General features: G+C 45.9%; 1 protein-coding gene across 6 annotated transcripts in view; it reads right to left on the bottom strand.

Annotated features, from left to right (window-relative positions):
* USP20 (ubiquitin specific peptidase 20) overlaps positions 1 to 23,803 on the bottom strand; it is a 587,649-nt gene that overhangs the window by 514,267 nt on the left and 49,579 nt on the right. For all 6 annotated transcript variants that reach the window (XM_069609236.1, XM_069609235.1, XM_069609237.1 and 3 more), the window contains exon 2: positions 6,732 to 6,826. In XM_069609236.1, coding sequence (XP_069465337.1) covers positions 6,732 to 6,826 — 95 coding nt within the window. The remainder of the gene's footprint in view (positions 1 to 6,731; positions 6,827 to 23,803) is intronic.

The raw sequence follows: 23,803 nt of genomic DNA, 5'->3' as shown, positions 1-23,803 counted from the left end.
GTTCCTCCGGGGTGAGCGAGGCTTGAGCTATTCCTATTTGCATCGGTTCCTCTTTGCCTTGGCGAGAAGACAGTACAGAGGAAGGTGACTGAGTCTCAGGGGGAGGGAGACTGTAGAATTTGGTTTTCTTTCTTTCAGACCGTCGTTCCGACAGCCGAAAATCAATCCGAAGAATGGCAGTTATGAGATCCGAAAAGGATGTCGGACGGTCTATACGTGCCAACTCGTCCTTGAGATCCTCTCTCAGTCCTCGATGAAAAATGGCATATTGAGCCTGTTCCTGCCAGCCAGCTTCGGCGGCTATCTGCTTGAAGGTGGTAATATAGGAGAGTAAGTCTGTGTTGCCCTGTCGGATGTCCAAGAGATCTTCGGATGCCAGGAAAGTACTTTCCATGCGCAAAAAGGTCTGCTGAAGTAGAGTCTTGAAATCATCATAATTCCGTAGCACAGGATCGGGTTGATTGACCAAAGGAGTGGCCCAAGCCAGGGCATTACCCGTCATGTGGGTAATCATGAATCCTACTTTGGCATGATCTGAAGCGAATGTCTGTGGGCGGAAGGAAAAGTGAAGATTGCATTAACACCAAAGGGAGCGAGGTTAGGTCTGAAGAAGGTTGTTCTCTATCCGTCATTCTTTGTTGTAGTGCTGCATTGGCGGCCTTGAGGTTCTGAACCTCCAGGTTAAGGTTTTGGACGGCAGCTACAAGTTCCTGTACTTGCTGCGGAGTTGCCATCTCGGTTTCTTGTGGGCGTTGCAAACTGTCACAAACGTCGGTATATCCTCTTCTTCAGACGATAAAGCAGATTATCCCCCTTGCCCCAACTCCTCACCTTCCACTTTCTTCTTGGGTTTTCCTTCCTTGCGTCTTGAAGGCTTCTCCTTTTTTTTATGGAGATAAGGACGCCCTCGATAGGATGCCACCGTGCCACTAAGATAGGGGCAACGGGGGCGTTCCCACCGGGAGAGCCACCCAGGGGAAAAAAAGCCAAAGGCACAAAAAAACCCTAAAGACTTCCTTCTGGTACAATTGGCGAAGTTGGCTGATGCGCTGAAGAAAAAGGTAGGTGATGAATGAGCAGTCCAACCAACCGGCACAGGTTGGGAACCAGAAAGTCCAGCGTGGTACCAGGGAAAAACAATGGCAGTTCGGTAAGTAGGCACGGGTCTGGTAAGCAGCAGATCCAACAAGGTACAAGAGAGTAGCAAAGGCAGTCCGGTGAGTAGGCACGGGTCAGGTAACCAGCAGATCCAACAAGGTACAAGGGAGTAGCAAAGGCAGTCCGGAAGCAGGCCAAGGATGAAAGAAAACAACGAAGAATAGAAGGAAACAGGCGAGGAGGGAAAGAAAAGGAAAAAAGGAGCTAGGACAGGCAGAGGACAGGAGAAGGAGGAAAAAAGAGGAAAGGAAAGGCAGGCAGCGAAACGGGAGGAGGAGGGAAGGAAGGAAAATCTAACTGGAACAAGGGAGTGGCAGAAGCAAAACCCAGCAAGGCAAGGGTGCCGAGAAATTTGCTAAATGGGCTAACAGCGGGAAACAACAACGGGAGCGGCAGCAACACAGGAAGGAACCCGGAACATTGCAACGCGTACGTAACCCAGAAGCGATGATCTTTATACTTCCGGCCACGTACGCGCGCAATGTCTAGGACGACGCAGGGATCAGCCGAGCATGAAAATCAATGGCAGACTGTCACGCCAGCTATCCCGCGCCAGCGATTCCATACCCGCCATCCCTGCCGTGATGTGACAGCACCAAGCTCTATGCGGATTCCAAGAGAAGACCAGCGCCCTCTTATTCTGTTGGTGATCAAGTCTGGTTATCCTCAAAACTATTACCCCGACATCTACGGCCAAACAAATTGGCTCCTCGTTACTATGGACCATTTTCCATAAAGGAATTTGTCAATCCTGTCTCATTCCGACTCAAGCTACCCGATTCCTGGAAGAAAATACACCCAGTCTTTCACACCTCCCTATTGAAACCTTACTTCCAATCCTCCCGAAAAGTCCTGTTGTTGTGAATGATCAGCTAGAATATGAAGTTTCCCGAATATGCGATTCCAGGTATAAACGGGGTCGACTTCAATACCTGGTTGAATGGAAAGGATACCCTTCGAGCGAGAGAACCTGGGAAGCAGTTTCTAACTTAAATACCCCTCGACTGCTTAGAAGATTCCATCTCATACACCCAGGCAAACCTGGTGGAACAGGTCTTCGGAGGAGGCATGCTGTCATGACCCATAGATCTTGCCCCTTCTGGACCTCCTGGTCCTTATCGTGTCGGGGCTTGTATTCCTTGTTACTCCCAACATGGCCGCAACAAGCGACTTGCCTCACACCAGCCTTCACGTCGCACACGGCACGTCCTATAAATTGGCCATGCCCCCGCTGCCCTGCGTGTCTCAACGCTATCATTCAGTAGTGACTTGACGTGTGTGTGCTGTTCGGCGAATCTTCTATCCAAGATCCTGGTTTCCTTCCTCCTTCCTTCCCCTTTTCCCTCAATTCGACTCCTGGAATCCCCATTCTTATCGACCGCCACTTACTTTCCTGGACATCCTTGAACAGCGGCCTTCCCGGAACTTTGAACGCGCTCTGCAGCCGGACGAGACTCGAGCGACTCTATACAAGACCCGATCTGTCCACAAGAGGAATCCTCCCGCGGAACAGAGCAAAAAGTGATCCCAGGTGAGACGGGGGGAGATTTACGACACCATCGGTAAAATTGCACTCACGGTTTCACTTGCTGTCCCCCACTACGTGAAAACCCATTCTCCCAAGCTCTTGTATGACACACGGAAATGGCGCAGAAAACTAGTACACTCAGGGGGCTTCAACTAAAACTGCTCACCTGGAATATCCGGGGGTTAAACAACAGGGCGAAAGCCAGCAAAGTAGGCGCTTACACTAACAGGCATCACCCGCATATCTCTATGCTCCAAGAGACTCATGCATTAAAATCCACCAATGAAAGTATCCTGTGGCAGTGAGGAAAAAATAGATATTACACGGAATACTCCTCCCAAAATAGAGGCGTCATCACGTTAATACACCCCTCATTGGGGTTCTCTACCGAGAAAAGCATAATCGATCCACAGGGCAGATATGTTGTGGTCTGGGGCACCATGGCTGGCAGAAAATGTATACTGGTTAATACATATGGTCCAAACCTAGATGAGCCAGAATTCTACACACACCTCCTTGCAGAGATAGGCCCTACAACTGAAGCCTGGGTATTGTGGGGAGGAGACCTTAATACTATCTTCGATACGACATTAGATAGGTCCTCAAGTAAGCCTAGAGCCCTTACTAAAACAGCCAACATTATACACCAAGCCCAGGAGGAACTTGCTTTGTCCGATGTATGGAAAGGGACCCATCCTACAGATAGAAAATATGCCTTTTATTCTTCGGTCCATGATTCTGAATCCAGAATAGACTACTGGCTCATCTCCTACCCCCTCATCAACTCCATCGAATGCTGCAATATTCTTCCGCGCACACTCTCGGACCATTCCCGTCACTCTAGATATACTGCTCCCGGACATCCGCCGCTCTGCACAGCGATGGAGGATGCCCCCCAACATATTGAAGGACCCGAATGTGGTGGAGGCTCTATATATCGAGATGGAAGAATTCTTCCAGCTGAATAAAGGTTCTGTGGACAGCTGGGCTTCCATCTCGGAAACATTTAAGGTGTGGGTACGGGGCAATCTTATGTCCAAGACGTCTGGTCTCCTCAGAACCGTTAGAACCAACTTGGGCAACACAGAATCAACCCTGCAATCGCTCGAATCTGCCTATAGTAGGACCCATGACAAACGTATTTTGGCGGACATCTGAACGCCGACCTCTATAAGGCATGCTCTCCGATACTCGCCTCAATATTGTCCCTTGTATGGGAAGAGGCTATGAGCGCTGGTTCACTCCCTGAGTCCATGTCAGATGCAGTCTTGAAACCCAGACGCCCGGCATATGAACGCTCCTCCTACAGTCCCTTGTCCCTGATTAACACAGATGCTAAGATTTACGCGAAGGTGCTGGCCACTAGACTGCTCCCCAAAATGACCACCTTAATCCATCCCGACCAATGCGGATTTATCCCTACGAGATCCACGGCCCTGAACCTGCGCAGACTATTCAGTGTTCTAGCACAGATCAAACCAGAGGCACAAGCAGCAGCCATTTCACTTGACGCCGAAAAAGCGTTTGATTCGGATCATGGCTCTATATGTTTGAGGTTCTTCACAAATTCGGATTCGGCCCTTATCTGATAGGTTGTGTCAAACTTCTCTACTCCTCTCCCAAGGCCAGAGTTCTAACCAATCGTACCCTATCCAATCAATTTACTCTATGCAGGGGAACGAGGCAGGGATGCCCCTTCTCACCCATCCTTTTTGCCCTCACCATTGAACCAGTGGCAGCTGCTGTCAGGGCTGAACAAGACCATAGGGGTATAAAAATGGCCGGGGTATACCAAGCCATCTCATTTATATGCAGACGATGCACTACTATATGTTCGGGAACCAGTAAATAACATATCCCCCATTCTGGCGGTGATCACCGAATTCACTACACACTCAGGCTACAAGATCATTACATCCAAATCTGAGATCTTTCCGTTGACACGAGCCACTACTTGCCCCACAAACACTCATGGCCTGTCATGGGCTCCCAATCACATTCGATACCTGGGAATCCTGGTCTCTCACGACAAGAACTCTCTTTATATAGATAACTATGAATCCACACTACAAACCATACACCCTAAACTTCAAATTTGGTCCAAACTCCCCATATCTCTTGCCGGCCGGATAGCAGTCCTTAAAATGACAGTACTCCCTAAGCTCCTATACATCTTCTGTAATGTACCTACATGGCCGGGCAAGCTCTTCTTCGACAATCTGCGATCCATGAACACCACCTTCGTGTGGAACGGTGGCGCGAATAGAATGAAATGGAACAAATTGGTTGAACCCTATGATATGGGAGGCTTCGCCGCCCCCGATTTCGAACTGTACTACTATGTGGCACAGGCACACTACGCAAAGTTCTGGCAGGACCCCTTGCATAATACACCACATATACCCATCGAGCGCCGTTCGGTCCGCCCAACCGATTTGAGATCCATCATATTCACAAAGTCACATAAAGATGATTGCAAGTTTGACCCTGCCTCCTGCACAGTTGCGGCATGGGCTGCAATAAGCAAACGTCTGCACATAGACTGCCCTTATGATTCCCAAGCCCCGCTCTGGAACTTCCCGGGCATTAAGCAGACATACAACATTGCCATTCAGAAAAACTGGCTACCCGAATATGAACTCACAATGAAAACCATGTTCTCTAATGGTAAATTTGTAACTCCTGAAGACTTTGCAAACTCAGTGGGGAGCAACCAACTAGCCACCCTACAATTCCATCATATGAAAGCCGCGTTCAAAGAAAGGTGGCCATCATTCCCAGAGGAACCCCCCGAACATGTATGCTACCAGTCACTGTACTCCCAGGCTGGCACTGGGGTGTCCAAATTATACAATATTGTGCAGGCTCATACGAAATCAACAAACACCATCAAGGCATCGTGGGAAAAAGACATGGGTATTACAATCGAGGCGGGGAAGTGGTCCAGATATTGTCTCCTATCTAAGAAGACCTCACTTACTGCAGGCCTGAGACTAATACAATTCAAGGTTCTGAACAAACTACATTTCACTCCAGCCAAAATGGCAAAGTTCTACAGGACCATTCCCGACAGGTGCCCGAAATGCCACGGCCGTGGTGCGGATTCGTTTCATATGTACTGGGCCTGCCCCCAGGTAGCGGGTTTTTGGCTCGCAGTGGCCAATATCCTTGAGGAAATAACACAAATCACTGCACACCTCAATCCACCTAAATACCTGTTTTGGCGACATTGGTAAGGTCCCGGAAAAAACGAGGAGACTATTTAACGTCGCCTGCGCAGTAGCAAAGAAATGCATCCTTCAGAAATGGAAGAGCGACCAGGCTCCAACAGCAGAACAGTTCCTTGCAACCCTCACTTACGTGAATGAATGTGAAGAAAACTATGTTGGTATGATGCCTGCTCCGTGTAAACCAAAAGACATTTGGGCCCCGTTCAGGGCATACTTAGATGAAACCTCCACAGACACTGAAAATTCTGACAATGATAGTGTGGATGATACGCCATGCCACACAGCTAGCTAAATGTAATTTCATTCTGTGGGAATACACAAGGACATGCACCTGATGTAAAAGACTGTAAGGGGAGTTGGGTTGTCAATTTGTAATGTGAATCTGTGATATGTAGATGCAAGACACGCAGAGTGTACTGTGACATGCAAATCAAAAATAAAGTTCTTAAAAAAAAAACAAAAAAAGAAAAAACACCTGAGCAAATGCAAATATCCCCTTTGGAAATACATGTAATACTATCAAAGAACACTCAAAGTCTCCCAATGAAGTGTGATACCCAGAAGAGTAGTAGAGAAAGATCTGCACTCCACGAGAAGTGACACCTACAGGGCTCAGGGTGTGCTTGCCGATTCCAAGGAAACGGGGCGGCAAGGAAACGGGGCGGCAGGGGAAAGCAGGCCCACACACAGAAGTGCAATACCACCTCTAAAACTAAACACCACATATATTCTTCAATAATACAACACAGAGCCATGTTCATGTCATTCCCATGGTCTAAATACACACACAGATACCCATCAAAAGTCTTTTTTACCTTTGATTTAAACAGCAATTCATCCTTGGTGATCTCACCCAGAGAATCCAGATGTGGACAGGAATCGCTGAACTCACTCATTGTCTGAAGGGGACCTGTTGGCAAAGACAAAAATATCACCTCACTAGCCACATATTTTCTTGCCCACCTGTCAACAATGTAAATTGTGTTTAAGTATCAAAAGTATACAGTTTGATAAGAAAAGGATAAGCAGCTAACCTAAGTTGTTGATTGGAAAGTATCAAATGTGGTCTCTTGGGGCGGGGTTGTAAGGAAAATTACCTGGCAGGGCTCACACCCAACTATTTAACTTTGATAAGGAAACAGGACAAAAATATATATTATCAGCCCAAAAAGCCTTGGGCCCGACTCTAAGACCTAAATAATCACCTCAGAATCCCGAATCTACTTTTCACAAATAATTGTCTCATGCTTGAGATTCATTTCCAGAACCTAAATATTTCACTGAGAACCCTTTAACTCTGCTCCCAAATTTAAGCAATCAACCCACAACCCTGCAATCCCTCTCCCAATCCTAAATAATCCCCCACAAAGGTGTGAGATTAAACAATTTGCCTAGGATCACACACTTTGGCTACACAGTGAAGCAGGCATTTTAACCCACTCTGCAATTCAAGCACTTGGCCAGACACCTTTCAAGCTTTACTTGGTACAGATTTGGATTTCAAGGTATATGATAATACTGTCTTATAGAGTTTACTTGCAAAATCCACAGTGCAGCAACCTGACCACATGTACATCTTTATAGAACCATGTTAAACTAAACCACGTAATTGTAGCTTTATTTGCCACACCCTCAAAGGAAAACTAGAGTCCCAGAATACAAAGTAAGGCAAGCCTGAAGCATCTCATACTTGACACTGCTGTACTTTCTCCACTTAAAAATATAAACTAAAAGAAGTTGTGTAATAAACCTAGCTAGGTATGGAGAGTCTGTCACAAGTTTCCAACTCATTGTTATCCATTATGTTAATAAGATTTCACTATTAACATAAAGTAAACATTTTTTTTTTTTTTTTTATTTGATTCAATTGTACAAACAATTTTTTCAAAGGTAAAATAAAAAAAAGTCCAATGTATCCATAAAGTTCCATTAAGATCCCCTTCTACATTAAGTGTTCCTAAAGAAAACACGAAAAGAAAGTCCCTTCCATGTCCTCCATTTTGACCCTTTCCGTTAATACCACTGCCTGACCTATTGGGTTCCTTACGTAAATCTAGTTGTTCTCAAGGTCTTTAACCAGTTTCTGTTGTCAGACTTCCTTCCATTATTTATTTATTTAATCCCTTAGATCGCTTCACAATGTTCACTTATTTTATTTATTTTTTATTTTTTGATTACGGTTTTTATAACACGTACTCAGACATTTTCACATATGAAGTCTTCTCCTTCGATGGGATTTTTCACACATTAAGCCACAAAGAAGTTCCTCCTATTACCTTTACTTAGTTGTTAGCTTAATATTTTCAAAGAAGGATGCCACTGCAATCACATTTTTAGTATTTTCTCCTTCGTTAAAGGCCTGCCACCAGTTATTCTCTGTCAGTGTGGAAAACGATTGCATTATTTTCCCAGGATAGACTGCTCTCGATGTACTGATACCTTCACATTCGAGTAAAAGATGTCGACTAGTTTCTACTGTCTCCTCTGATTTGCAGTATCTACATTTGTTATCTGATGACAATTTCCTTATGAATTGAATTTCGTTAGTTTGTAGTTGGTTTAATCGAAATCTCAAATATGTTCTGGCCAACCTTTTATCCGGGAACTTTTTCAGATAACCTCTTGTGTCGTATAGTTTTTTCGGGACCCTTAGGAAGTCTTTCATATGATCGCGCTATGTCCTCTGTCCTGATCCAATCTGCTTCAAAGAGTTTTTTTGATATTTTGACTGGGTTTATTTCAAGTGTCTCTTCCGAGACATCTAGATCTTTCAATAACATCATATTTCTCAGCTTCCAGTCTTTTAGTGCACGGATCTTGTCCATTGTCATCTCGTTCTTCACCAGCTCCAAAGGTTTTGGTTTATTCTCCAATTGGAGTTTTCGGTATAACATTAGCATGTTTCTCTCCTGGATCGCTTTTAGTGACACGAGACATAGCTCTCTCCTTAACAGTGGCATAGAGGTGATTGTGCCAAATTAAGCACTTTCTTCCAGAAATAGCTCTCTAATTTAATCCACAGTACTTCAGGTATTAGGAACATTGCATCTGCTCCATAAAGGATTGCAGGGACCACCTTTGCTTTATAAAAGTAGTTTACTGCCAGTAGTGAAAATTTCCCGTATTTTTTGTCTATCATCCTTGCTTGTATTGTTAAAGTTTTTATCTTTGTCCATAGCAGATTTTGCATTGTTATTTCGGACTCATTGATTGACATCGTGACTCCCAGATACTTGAAGTCTTTTACTTTTTCCAATTTTAGCCCCTCCGCGAACCAGTTCTGATTGCTTTGTTTCTTCTTTTTCTTGCCTTCCCAAGCCATTATTTTGTTTTTTTCTGGATTCAGCTTTAGGTTATTCTGCTTCAGATATGTGATCAGGTTCGTCAACTGTCTTTGCAGACCTACTGGCGTGTTATCCAACAGGATAATATCGTCTGCATATAACAAGCGCGATATTTTTTCACCACCAATAGCTGGAGGGAAGCATCTTATTTCCTTCTCATACTCAGCGTAGTCAGCGATATATGCGCTATATAATTCAGGGGCCAGGGGGCAGCCTTGCTTCACCCCTCTGAAGGTTGGAATTTCCCTCGACAGTAGTCCATCTTGCCCGAGCCTTACTTTAATAGATGTATCCTGGTACAATGTTTGAATCGGGCCCATTATAGCTGGAGGGCACTTCATAGCGTCCAGCTTTTCCCATAGTATGTCCCTGTTGACCTCGTCAAACGCCTGTACCAGGTCAACAAATGCCATGTATACGGGTTGACCGGTCTGCATAGCCTTGGCTTTGATTGTTGTTAGCATCAATATATTGCTCGATGTTCCTGCGTTTTTTACAAATCCTGTCTGGAATGGATCGCCCCCGTTTTCAGCTTTGAGCCAGGCTTGAAATGCTTCCAAGGCGAGCCCGCCGTATATTTTCCCAATAACATCCAACAAGGATATTGGGCGATAGTGGCATGGATCTTCTCGATTTCCGCGTTTAAAGATTGGGACCACTATCGCTTTTCTCCATGAAGCTGGTATATTTTGCTCCTGGTTGCAAGTTTTAAAGATGTTGCTAATCAAGGGGGCCCATATTTCTTGATGTTGTTTTAGGTCACTATTTGTGATCCCATCAGGCCCCGGGGCCCTTCAGTTGTTAAGTTTTTTGATTTTTGCTAGGATATCTTCTTCCTTTGTTGTGATCTCCCATGGGGACTCAATCCCCTTTTTCCTTTTTCGCACGCAGGCGCTCTCCATGACGGGCAGTGGTGCATATAGGTTGGAAAAGTGGGCGATCCACCTCCTTTCTCCCACGCTATTGTGTAATGCGGTGGTACAGGACATCATAGTGCCCTTTATAAGGGTCCAAAAGTCTCTTGATTTTTTCCCACATAACGTTTTTAACATTAGTTCCGAATCTGCCTGGTAAAGGGAATGCCTTTTTTGTATTATCCAGGATTTATAGTTCCTATTGGCGTTCTTCCAACTTTCATGCGCCAATTGTGTACCGGATCTGATCGCCATCCGTTTTAGTTTTCGTAGGTTTCTTCTTCTTGTTACTAATTCCTGGTTATAGGCGTGAAGATAGTTCATTGGGGTCTCTTTGATTTTATTTGCCGTCTTTATGTATTTTTTTAACAGGAGTGTATAATCCATCATCTTCTCTGACTTTTTTTTGTATTAACTTCCCCATCCATTATCATGGAGTATTTTTCAGAAATCTGCTTAATTGCATTCTCCGTCAGTTTTAACCTGGATCCCTTGATGTTCACATCTATATCTTGGTTAAAGAGCTGTTGGGGTTTCTGTAGGTTCGCCCATCTTGTATGCTGTAAATTATGATCACTGTTTAAAGTCCTTACCATCGCAAAACTGACCGTCATTCCCAGCAGCTCCTTGGACACAAATGTATGGTCTAATGTCCCTGATTGTTCCACTCTTTGCCAAGAAGGGATCTCCAGATTTTTATCTGATCGTAACCAATGCAGGTTATGCAGGTCTCTTGATCTCAAGATTTTTTCAAGGTGCTCACCTCTTTTCAAGATTGGCGCAGATTTTGGTAAGTGTGGTCGTTGGTTTCCAATATTCTTGCATATAGCATTGAAATCCCCTGTGATTATTGTATGGTTGCACGCTTGGTTTTCAGCATCTTCATCTAGAATGCTTATGAGGTTTTCCAGATATAACTCGTCCCTACTTGTCTCTGGGTTCCAGTATGTGTTAATTAGTAGTATGCGCTCTTCCTTTTCTCTACTACTACTGTCTATATATTTTCAGGATATTATTAAGACTTGAAATTGATCGCAAGAGTTTTTTTGTTCCATCACCTCCAAACCACTACCTGATCTTATTGCTGTAAATAAAGCAGCTGTGGGACGACCCTTTGGGCCCTGTTTTGCGGGTATGGCAAATGTTGAATATCCATCCATTTCTGGTTTCTGTGTTAACCATGTCTCCTATAGACATAGTATATCCCATTGCCCCAGATTCACGTCACTCTTTGCAGTTAGGTGACTGAACCCTCGTGTGTTCCAAGAGGCCATATCTATAAAAAAATGTCCCCGTGTCACTAAGGAGCATGCTTTTACCAGTTGGTCAACCTGGAGGGTCCTGATCGAATTTTCTGGTTGCTAGTTGTGTTTCTTTATATGTATGTCCGACGATTTCCATGACCAGTTTGGCAGTGATCTCCTCACAATTTCCGCTGTGCGATTACAAGCACCGTTTTTCCCTTTTCTGATTTAGCCTCCTTTCTTTTATGTGATAGTTTATCATCCAGATCCCTGCTATAGTTGTCCCTAGGAGAAGAAGATCCATCTCCTCGCTTTTCTTTTAACCTTGTACCCGTCTTGTCCTTAGAACGATCTTGGTATATTCTTTGCTGTTCCGACCCATGGTTACTCTCACGGGCCGAATCTTTGCTTCCCCTTGGTCCATGTTGGTTTTCCTTTTCTTTTTTCTCATTTGCTGGGTGTTTTTGATTTTGGTCGACTCCACCAACCATTTCCCTTGCCTTTAGGTTTCCACACTGGGTTTTTCCTGAGTTTTTATGTGAAATTTTATTTATCTCGTCCTCTTCTCTTTGGAGCCCCACAGCTCCAAACAGACTCCCAACAGACTTTGCCTCCGCCCTTTTCGCGACTCCGGGCTTATCGCCGCAAGGGTGCCGCGGCCAGCTTCTTATACAGCTGATCAGATCACGTGATCAGTCACGTGTCCCGCTGGTCTTCCAAAACAAGATCAGCTGCGAAAGGATACGCAGCTGAGAGGCTCAGGATACGATGGTTTAAAGGGACAGAGCCCTAGTCCAATCCTTAAAATGTAGATGCAGCTCGCCTCACTTCCAATCCCTCAGCCTGCAGTAGGAGTTCCTGAAACCACGAGTACACGCAGGTAGAGCACAGGAAAAGCACAGGGGTCACAGCTCCACAGACTCCCAACAGACTTTGCCTCCGCCCTTTTCGCGACTCTAGGCTTATCGCCGCAAGGGTGCCGCAGCCAGCTTCTTATCCAGCTGATCAGATCACGTGATCAGTCACGTGTCCCGCTGGTCTTCCAAAACAAGATCAGCTGCGAAAGGATACGCAGCTGAGAGGCTCAGGATACAATGGTTTAAAGGGACAGAGCCCTAGTAGAGCACAGGAAAAGCACAGGGGTCACAGCTCCACAGACTCCCAACAGACTTTGCCTCCGCCCTTTTCGCGACTCCGGGCAACTTTTTCTTGGATGTCATCTTAGTAGACATCATGGATATACTATCTCTTTAAAAGAGGTATTTATTATGTTCCTCGTTTTAACTGATTTGGTAGCGGACACAGATTTTCTAGGTAACTGGTGCTGTGTCAGGTCTTTCACTTGGAGATGTCCCATCACGGATAAGAAAGGCTCTGCTGATAACAAAATAAAAGTGCTTGAAAGGTCGTTATGGCGCTGGCAGCACAGCCCCAGACGCTGTGTCTGTGTCTCAGTCTGGCCTGACTTTGGAAATGGGCAATGCCTGCTCATTGGTGCAGAGCAGATTGTACTCAGACTCAGTGCGTGCAGGACGCTTTTCTTGAGCCTCTGAAATAAAGGTACACATTTCAAAATAAAAAGGAACTAGTGGTACCACGTAACAATAATTTGTATTACACTTCCACCTCTGGATCAATTTGAGATCACTCCCCTTTGATAAGTTACGTATAATCATCAGATATAAAGACACCTTATGTTACACAGGATAGAGGACAGAGTAGGATGTCTTCCTCGCATGTTTTGAGTAGAGAGTCCTTGGATTTCTATCAAATACATTGACAGAGTGATATCCATGTGGGTACCCCTCCAATAGAGCCAACACTTTAAAAGAGAATCTCCACAAATTCTTATATTGGTGTGTTATCTTTGAACCTCTCAGGTTTAAAAAATAAATGCTTATTCAAGATTGGTATACTTTCATTGAAAGCTATCAAATAATGTGTCTTCAAGACACATTGTTTGTAGAGTGCCCTCCGAAACCAGGTTTTATCTCTTTTTTCTCACCTGCTTCTCCTGATCAGAGAGGACGCCCTAGCGGAGGGTTGACAAACAGATGAAAGCAAAGGTCGCAAGGATCAAACCCTAATCAAAGGATTTGTTCTGTGTAAAAATCTTGCTAACATATGGACAAACATATCTATTATTGAACATCTATGTAACACCTTGGAAACCTAAAGAACATTTAAAAACCTCAGGCTTCCTACAGGCTTTAGTGAATCCCTACTCTAAAATGTCCAAGAGTACATCATCCGTACATATAATCATTACAGGGGATCTGAACATGTACCTGCAATAGAATCCCTTATGAAGGAAGGGGTCGACGCATGGGGATTCCGAAGATAACTTGTAACCCTCAGAGATGTAATTACAAATACGCTCTGATCCTTATTCTATACCTGGCGTTTCACTCATGCAAACCGATTTATAGAAAGGGTGACCATTATTCCCATGTAGGTTAGATCCCGCTAGAATAATAATTGAAAGATAGGAAAGTCACAAGAGGTGATTCAACGTGTAGAGAGTCACCATGGCCCCATCTGTGCCTGTCTAGCCATTCGCACATATAATCCACAGCCGGCCCCTGAGACTACTCATGCCAGTGATCTTGTTCTTTGCAAGAACAGAAAATGTAGCAAATGAGTCTTTGGCACCCCGTATATACGAGGCAATGCTTCCCATATTATTTAGTTATTTATTCTGCATTTGTAAGGCGCTTATACATCAAGTAAATTGTGTTTCACAGCGCCCACACGCCGCAGGGCAACAGGGGGGGAACATGGGAGAGAAAGCAAATATAACAATGAAAGATAGAGGTGGACGTACGAGGCCTTGTGAGCATTCAGAGTGTGCCAGTGCAGAGAGAGAGAGAGAGGGATGAGGGAGGGGGGATAAGTGCTAAGAGTAACAGGGAGGGAAGTGCTAGGGACTAAGCAGCTTTTAAGTGTCTTGGTGAGAGTGGTCAGCTGCCAATAAATAAGTGCAGGCCTGTGGTGGCATAGGCCAGTAGGTGCCAAGGCAAGTGCTGGGAACGGGCGGAGGCTGAAGGCGATTGGGTGTGGGAGGCCAGGACCCAGGAGAACACATAAGAGCCCTGGTCACCAATCTCAGCAACTGTGGGATTTAGCAGAGGAGGAAGGAATATCAGAGACACAACCCAATCAAGCACCTCTTAACCGGGATGATATTGAGACCTTGTATTGTGATGTCATTGCAGCATTACACCCTCTTCTAACTAAACCTATGACGCAGATTAGTAAACAGGGTCGCATACGAAACACCTGGTATGGTGTGGAATGCAGCCTTGCTAAAACAGAACTCCCAAAAGAGATTAAAAATGATGAACAAGGGGGGCACTATTGGCGGTTCCATGTGATTTCATCACCTGCTTTTACATCGGCAGGCTTTTAAATGTGCACATTCCATCGAATGTTTTTTTTTGTTTTTGGGGGGGTCCCCCCAAACTCCCCACGCACACTTATTTTTTACTATTGCCCACCCGCCCAAAACCTTATTTGCCCTTTCCCACCCCCCTAAAAAATTCGATGAGCACATTCGATGTAATGTGCACGTTTAAAAGCCTGGCGATGTAAAAGCAGGCGATGAAAGGACGTCGTACCCTATAAGCATACCGTGAATGGCATATAAAAAATCTAATCCAGTGGGAATGAATGCTTGCAGAACAAGAGAGATGGGAGATCCTAAATGAAGCCTCACTACATAAAGACTCTAAAAGATTTTGGCACATCATTTCGTAAATCTTAAGCAGTAATAATTATTTGAATAAAGAAGTAGAATCTTATATGACTAAGGATGCATGGTTTATACATTTTTGTTCTTTATCAACAGATACTCTGATCAGGAATGATTTTCCTGGAATACATCTAAGCCCCCCCTACAATCCTATACATTTTGTGGAAGAAATAATTTGCAATGCTCTTCTTTCCCACAAGATTGGTAAGCACCCCAGTTTACAAAAGTTACTGATCGACCTGTTTAAAAAGGAACCTGCTGTTTGGGTGCCAATTTTGACGTGGCTTTTTACCAACAAGACCATATTTGACTAAGTCCCCAGCAGTTGCCAACCAGCAGAAATGATCCCAATACACACGAAAGGCGACAAGCAACAGACAGGCAATTACAAACCAAGTAGTCTGATTGATAGTCTCCCCAAAGTATACGGAAAGGCCATTCTGGCCCAACAAACTCTGGGTAACAGAAAACCATGTTATCTCGGAGTAAAATACAGGCTTCAAGAAAGGTGTGAGTACGATCGGCCAGGCTTTCTGCCTTTTTGCCACTTTAAACAAATATGTAGTCCTAAAAAAAAAAAACATGTACCTATTGTTTGTGGACTTCAAAACCGCTTTCGATTCTGTGGATCGATTCATACTGTGGGAATCCTCGTATAAATTGAATGTCCCTTCTAACATATTGACCCTGACCCCAAACCTTATATTGCGAAGGCCAGAGGGGAGAAAATACAGATTCCTTTCTAGGTTAATTTCGGTGTGCGACAAGAGTGCGTTTTTGCCCCTCTATTATTCTTGATTTATATTAACAAGCTTGCAGCAAGAATCCTTAATGCTGACATAACTGCCCCTCGTACTGCAGGCCGACATGTGGGCATCTTATTGTATGCAGATGATGCAGTTTTGCTCTCCAACACTCGGGTGGGCCTGCAGAAACCACTGACGATCACATAAGATTTCTGCAGGTAAAGGAAACTTACAATCAACGCCGCTAAAACAAAAGGTGATGGTTTGCCATCACACACGGAAACTAAAGGCTAGGATCCAACTAGATACCACTAGAGGACGTTAGCACATATGATTACCTACGGTCCAATTAAAAAAAACCTGGGCTGGAGCGCACAAACCAGCAACAGTGAATTGGTCTTAAAACAGCGTGCTAGCACTCTTGCTTCCTTAAGTGCCAAATGTGGCAAAAGACTGTCTTGGATGACTCCTGCAGTCTATAACGCCCAAGCAACACCGGTGTCAATTCATAGAAGTGAACTTCCATAGGTTAGTAATCATTCATCTACAGAGTCCAAATTTATTAAGCAATTCATGGGCTTCCAAAAAGCACTCCTATTCCCCCACTATTGCTGGAAACTGGAATCAAAAGCCCTTATTATACTGGTTGGAGGGTTTCAAATTGAGGGGGAGTTGGCTGCTAATAAGCTCCTGCTTGCAGCCTAGAAGAGCCTTGTATAAATAAACATTAGGACACACCCAGTCATGTCGACTAAAAACAAAGGCAGAACAAATAAAGGAGGACTGACCCTGGGGGAAACTCCAGGAACACTCCTGACGATGTGGCCGGCCAGGGAAGCCAACGAGGCACACAAAAGCACCCAAGAGGGAGCAGTAGAGCGCAGCACCCCAGAAGAAATGGAACCAACGATCACAATGTCGCGCCAGGACTTCCACAGAGAAATGCTATACCTATAGAACAATTTAGCAAGGACATTCCAGGACCAATTCCATCTGATGAGATCGGACCTCAACTCAGCCCAGGCAAAAATGAAACAGGAAGTGGAGCAGTTGGAAGAGAGGACTGACCTTCTGGAAGAGGGCCTGCAGGAGGTTGGCAGAGAAACAAGGCAAACAGCGAGGCAATAGAAAGACTGGACACAGCAACAAGAAACCTGGAGCTCCAGATGGAAGACATGGGGAACAGATCCAGGAAGGGTCAACATAGGGCTGAAACTATTATCGGAAACGGTGGTGGACAAAGAGTTGAAAGAGGCCCTGCAGGACATCTTCGCCGAACTCCTAGGAGAAACGACCCCAGGCACTATAGAACTGGATAGAGTCCACAGAGTGGGACGCCACATCAAGAACCCGAATGCCAGACCAAAGGATGTACTAGCTGCATTCACAAGGTACGCCCAAAAGGAAGCAGTCCTGAAAGCAGTAAGACAACGAGAGCCAGTAAAATATAAGGGCCAACAAATCGAGCTGTACCAGGATCTAGCCAATAGCACTCTGGTAAAGCGTTGCCAAATGGGCCTGATTCTCACAGTACTCAAGGAACGAGGGATTAGATATAAGTGGAACTTCCATTTTGGTCTTCTATTTGAATGGGCAGGAGCGCAGAAACGGATAACTACATCGCAAGAAGGCACAGACATTCTGCCCCTAGATTTAGACCAGGAACAACGAGACGTCAGAGATGAGAGGTCCCCAGGGACAGAGAAGAGACCAAGACCCAGACCATGGCATTGGACCACGGTCGGAGATGGAAGGAAAATAAGACCTACACTACAGGGCCCACAATGGAAAGAGAGAGGTGAGAAAGCAAATTCTGAGGCAGGAGAGGAAGCCAACGGGGAAAAACCCTGAATAGGGCAAACGAAAAAGGGGTGGTGGACACAAAAGAAGACACATCGGCAGGGTGACGGAAGGGGGTAAACATCATGAACTTAGCAAGGACGATGTGGCCCGGAGGGTGGGGGAGAGGCGGGAACCCCTACAGAGGGGGGATGAGGGCAGGAGGGGGTTGGATGGGGGCGCAAGAGGGGCATGATAAGGGAAAGGGGCAGACAAGTACGGTGTGTAAAAAGGGGCGAGGAGAAAGGGCAGACCAGAGAAGGTAATATGAGGACCATGCGGGAAGGGGAAGGAGAGGAAGGCGGCTGGAGGGATATGAAAGATGGGGGGTCCCCCAGATCAACAGCAGACATAGGCGTCAAGTAGAGACATAACTATTCAAGTGGCAGACTCACAATGTTTGGGGGCTCAACTCCCTCCTTAAAAGGAAAATGTTAGAGAGAGATTCACGAGAAATGAGGGACCAGACATCCTGGGGCTACAAGAAACACATCTCCTAAATAAAGATCAGGCAAGCCTAAGACTGAGAGGATTCAACCAAATATTTCAAGCATCGGGAATGAACAAGACAGGAGGGGTGGCGCTGGCTATCAAAAACACAGTGGATTTCAGGGTAAGGGAGGTCCATCGCGACAAGGGAGGTAGGTATATAATAGTCAGAGGGACACATCTGGACCTCCGCTACACCATAGGGGTCATCTACGCACCCAACTCAGGCAAGAAACGTTCCTGAGGCGTTTTCTGGGAGTTCTGGAAGAAAAAGCAATGGGCCAAATAATTATAATGGGATATTTCAATATGGCATGGGATAGGGAACGGGACAGGTCAGGGGGAAGAGGCAAAGGAAGGGGGGTTGTAGCATCACCGGGACTAAGAAATAGGATGGAAAGGGTGGGACTGAGAGATGTGTGGTGGGAATTAAAAGGGGATGAGAAGGGCTACACTTTCCTCTTGAGCGTCCACGGGACGCAGTCGAGAATAGACTACATATGGGTGACAGCAGCTCTGATGGGGAGGGTCAGGGAAGTGAAGGTGGGTCCCATTGGGATTGCAGATGACAAAACTGTCTCCATGCAACTGGGATTAGGGGATAAAAAGAGGGGAGCGTGGGGTTGGAAATACCCAGGGACTATTCCAAGGGATCCAGTAAATAGGGAGGAAATGGAGGGGAAGATGAGAGAATTCTTCGAGAACAACAAAAGGGGAGACACTGGGAAGGACACCAGATGGGATGCGTTTAAAGCTACAATGAGGTGGGAGCTGATAGCAGGAGACACCCAGAGAGAGAGGCAACTAAAGACGCTCGAGGCACAGCTGGAGGCAGAGGTGGAGGTGGCTAGGAAGACGGCGGGAGAGACACCCAACAGGTCCACCCTGCGGGAATATAGTAGGGCGATAGGTCAGCTTGAGATCCTCCGAACAAAGAGAGCAGAGGGGGCTCTACTCTTCGTTCTTCAAAAATTCTATGCTAAAGCGAACAAGGCGGACGCCCTTATGGCGCGTCTCCTGAGGGGAGCATGGGCTAAAAACACGATCTCGGCACTAAAAACAGAAACAGGGGAGCACATTACACGCACAGAGGATATCCAAGAAAGTCTAGCAAAATTCTACGAGACACTTTACACATCGCAAAAACCCCCAGCCCCAAACACAAGCGGCCTTCATTGAGAATGTTAGGATCCAAAAACTAAGTAGGGAAGCCCAAGACAACCTAAGCCAGGAAATCACAGAGGAAGAGGTGAGGAAAGTTATCAGGAACCTGTCACAGGGCAAGCAACCGGGCCCGGGCGGCTACACAGCAGCATTCTATAAAACCTTTGCAACCATATTAGTACCAAAATTGACCGTATACAGGCCGTATAGCCCCCTCCATGGAAGAGGCCAAAATGACCCTAATACTTAAACCCAATAAAGACCCCATGGAACGAACATCCTACAGGCCCATAGCACTAATCAATGTCGACGCAAAACTTTACACTAAAATTCTGGAGAAATAGACTAGAACGGTTCCTCCCGGAGCTGATCCACCCAGATAAGGCGGGCTTCATAAGAGGTAGACAGACGGCAGACAACATAAGGAGGGTAGCACATTTACTGGAAAAGGCACAGAAAACGGACACTCCCGCAGTACTCCTATCACTGGACGCTGAAAAAGCGTTTGACCGCCTGGAGTGGTCCTTTCTATTTCGGGTCATGGATAAAATGGGCCTGAGTGGAAACTTTCTCAGAATGGTGCAGGCCAATTATCAGGGACCATTAACACGTGTGGCGGTAAACAATCCCATGACCCGCCCATTTAGACTGAGCAGGGGAATAAAACAAGGTTGTCTCCTCTCCCCGCTTCTCTACGCAATTTACCTGGAACCCCTCCTACAGGCAATATGGGAGGCAGATCAGATGCAGGGCATCACATTCAGAGGACAGCAACACAAGGTAGCGGCTTTCACCGACAACATGCTGCTTATCCTGACGGAACCCCTAGAATCCAGCAGGGCAAGCAAGGACCTGCTAGAAAATTTTGGGGAGGTGTCGGGCCTGTGAATCAATATAGGTAAATCCGAGCTGATGAGCCTTACCCTGGGGACAGAGGACCGCAATACACTGATAGCAGCAACACCGTTTGTGTGGAGCACAGGGGGAATCAGGTATCTGGGAGTACACATCACCACAGCCCTTACAAGGTGGTACGCGGCAAACTACCCTCCCATACTGAAGGGAATAAAGAAAGACTTCCACAAGTGGAGGAACCTCCGGATCTTCTGGATAGGAAGGCTAGCGGCAGTAAAAATGGTCTCGTTGCCACGTATGCTAAACTTATTCCAGGCAATTCCCCAGGTGGTACCGGCAAGCTTTTTATGGGAGCTGCAGAGGTTAACCAACAACTTTATATGGGAAGGCAAGAGAGCGAGGATCCACAGACACTTACTTATGGCCCCCAGGAGGGAAGAGGGGTTGGCCCTCCCCAACATTCAGCAATACTACAACGCCACACAGCTAAGGGTGATCAGGGAATGGCTGCAAGAGGGGGAGGAGAAACAGTGGGTCAGTATGGATAGGGCAGTGACACGACACAATTTGAAAAAAGTATTATGGCTACCAAAGCAGCACAGAGCAAAACACATGTATGAGAGCTCCATCACAAAACTGGTGGCAAATAACTGGGACACGTTGGTGGAAACTCAGAGTATTACGACCTTCCCCTCCTCCTTCACACCTATCTTTAATAATAGAGACTCCACGCCGGGGACAGAAGGGGGAGCTTTCAAGACATGGCGGGAGGGACGCTGCAGGATATGTTTCGAGAAGAGGAGATCCTCTCCTTCACGGAATACAAAAGTGAATTTGCAATAGGGGAGGGGGAGAGACTTAGATATGCCCAACTACGACACTGGCTGCTACATCCAGCCATTAAGGAGGCGGCTGTTAGGAGGGTAATACTGTAGAGGAGGAACCAAGTACCCCCACTCCAACTGCCCCACCTACATTACCTGAAAAGTATGAACCAAAGTATGTGACGTATACTGAACAGTTAAACCAGCAAAGAGAAGAGCAAGGACTCTGTGCAGTACCCATAAGAATACCTATACCTAAGAGAATATGGGAGGTAAAGTACCCATTGAGGAAACCATACCTGCATACAAGACAATATGATGGCCATTTGAACGAGATTCCTGAAGAAGCAGAGAAACTAAATGGCAAAGATGAATGGTGACGTCATACAAAGTTGAATCGACACCCATATAGAAAGATAACCAGACCAGAAAGGCAGACGAATTATAAAACACAAAGAAGTAACAAGGATGAGTGACATCTTGGAATCAAGATGAAGAAACTTATGCTACAAACCTGATGAAGATACTTAGTTAGTTTGAATGTGTACAGATGCAATGAAATGCAAGCAGCAAAGCAATCATGAAGCTAGCCACATGCTTTTAAATAGATTAGACTGCGGCAAGAGCCAAAATATATATAGATATATACCTCTATAGAAACAAATGGACAAGTAAAGGATGGATGTTTCCACTACTCATAAGCAGTACTGAACAAAGCAGGAAGGCCTAATTTCAGTGTTGCAGTTAAGAAAAGCAACTGAATTCAATAGAATAAAAGTTCAGCTAAGGAGTTCACTGAGCCAAGAAAGCCAAGGTCTTATCAAACTGGAATTGGCTGACATTGGATACAATTAACGTGAAAGAACAGAAGCTCCTGTTCAGAGAGGTCAATCAAAAACAAAAGACGTCAGAGGACTATTGAGGAATAAAATCAAATACACAAAAAGGTTCAATATCATGGTGTCCAATCACGTGATAGACGAAGTTGGACGAACAAGATGATCACACCGACGCACGGAGGCAGGCTGGTGCCCATACTCCTTAATAATTCTCAGAGAACAGTACAAACTCAAGACCAACTTCAAAGCCCTAATTGACACTGGACCATTGAGATGATGATGGATGATATACTGATTGGTGGGAGACTGGTGCTAAAATGAGCTCACCTGCACCTGGTTGTTCCGTCTGCGTGCTGCTAACGTAGGTGGAAAAGTACTGACGGGAGTGTAAAGACGCCGGAGGGGGGGGCTGTACTTCTGCTCTCTATATGGTAGAGGAGAAGCACAGACAACCCCAGCCAAGATTCTGTATTATTGGTACGTGGTCGGGCAATCAAGGCCTAGCTTCTCAGGAGGTTCTTAAGTACAGTGTAGTCCCCAAGCACCCACAAAGGAATGTCCGCACACTGTATTGGTTAAAACACAGTCTTTATATAATTAATATTCAAGGTCATGTACACTATCACAATCACTTTGTGCTCCGAAATCAACAATGGTAAATATATACAGTTCTAACGTGGTACCACAAATATTATCAGATCTCATTAAAGTGCATACGGTCAGAATGACACACAGATCAAATAAAGAGGAAACCAGCAGTAGAGAGAGGAAGGAAAGCAAGATGGTTGAACAACTGGCAGAATACTGGTCACTACCGTTTAACACAGTTCTGTGTGGAGATCCCCCCACCTGGGCAACCTGTAGAAAAAGATACAAGCCCAGTCCATATGTTGTTCTCCACAGCCTTCCAAATAGTTCTGCAACCCCAAAGTACCTGGCGTTGTAGCGTTCCTCGTCGGGGAATCGACGGCCCTTCGTAAGTGCTCTCCCTTTAAGGCAGGAGTCACGGGTCGTCGAACGTCCGACGGAGAACAGGTCGAGCTACGAAGGGGAAGTGGCAGCTTCGTTCCGAGCGGTGCTCATTGACGGGGAAGCGTAAACGTCCTGCAAGGAAGAGGCGTGCGGGGCACCTCGGTGTTGATAGTTCTGGACCGCAACGAGTTTGAAGAACTGTGACCCAGCAAGGGCATCGAGTCGTCGGCGTCTCTGTGGTCTTTAGATGGCGGGAAACCCACCGGTGGATGCTCCTCAGCGCATCGACGGTCAGGCCTTCTCCAGCAGGATACAGCGGTGACGATGCGGACGAGAGCGTCCTTGGATTCTAAAGTTCTTAGGCAAACGGGAGCCCGGCGGCTCTGGTTGGAGATGGCGGTCGTCGACAGTGGCGGACAACAGTCCGGGCGCTTCTCCTTGGAGTTCCGCAGCAGTCCCCGTCTCGGGTCGGCAGCCTGACGAAGGTCTGTCTACCGGGGAGCTTTGGGAAGATCAGCTGGGGCACGATGGTCCCTCGTAGCTCGGGAAGAGGGCGCCTTACCAGGTTCTCTCTGGGTCAGTTCTTGGAGGCACAACCGCTTTCAGATTGTGAAGGAGAGCAACATCAATTCTTCTCGTCCAACAGGGCTTCAAGGTCAAGCTTCAGTTACTTGTCGTAGTGGACTTCAGCTTCTGAACACGATTCCTAGCAGTGAGAGGTCCCCAGATATACTGTTGATCTCCCATTCATTCTGCTGGGTCACACTCAAGCATCCAATCACGACTAAGGGCATTCATGCAGGAAGGCAGCCAATCAGGCACACAGTGCATTCAGGCCATTCATTTCTCTCCAGACACTCACAACAAGTCATGTGTATTGGGACAAGTACCCAGCCATTCAACACT

The sequence above is a fragment of the Ambystoma mexicanum genome, chromosome 8 (genome assembly GCF_040938575.1).
Source record: "Ambystoma mexicanum isolate Mex_15411 chromosome 8, UKY_AmexF1_1, whole genome shotgun sequence".
NCBI classification, from domain to species: Eukaryota; Metazoa; Chordata; class Amphibia; order Caudata; family Ambystomatidae; genus Ambystoma; species Ambystoma mexicanum.
The sequence above is the reverse complement of the archived record's forward strand: the minus strand, read 5'-3'. Positions and strand labels throughout refer to the sequence as shown.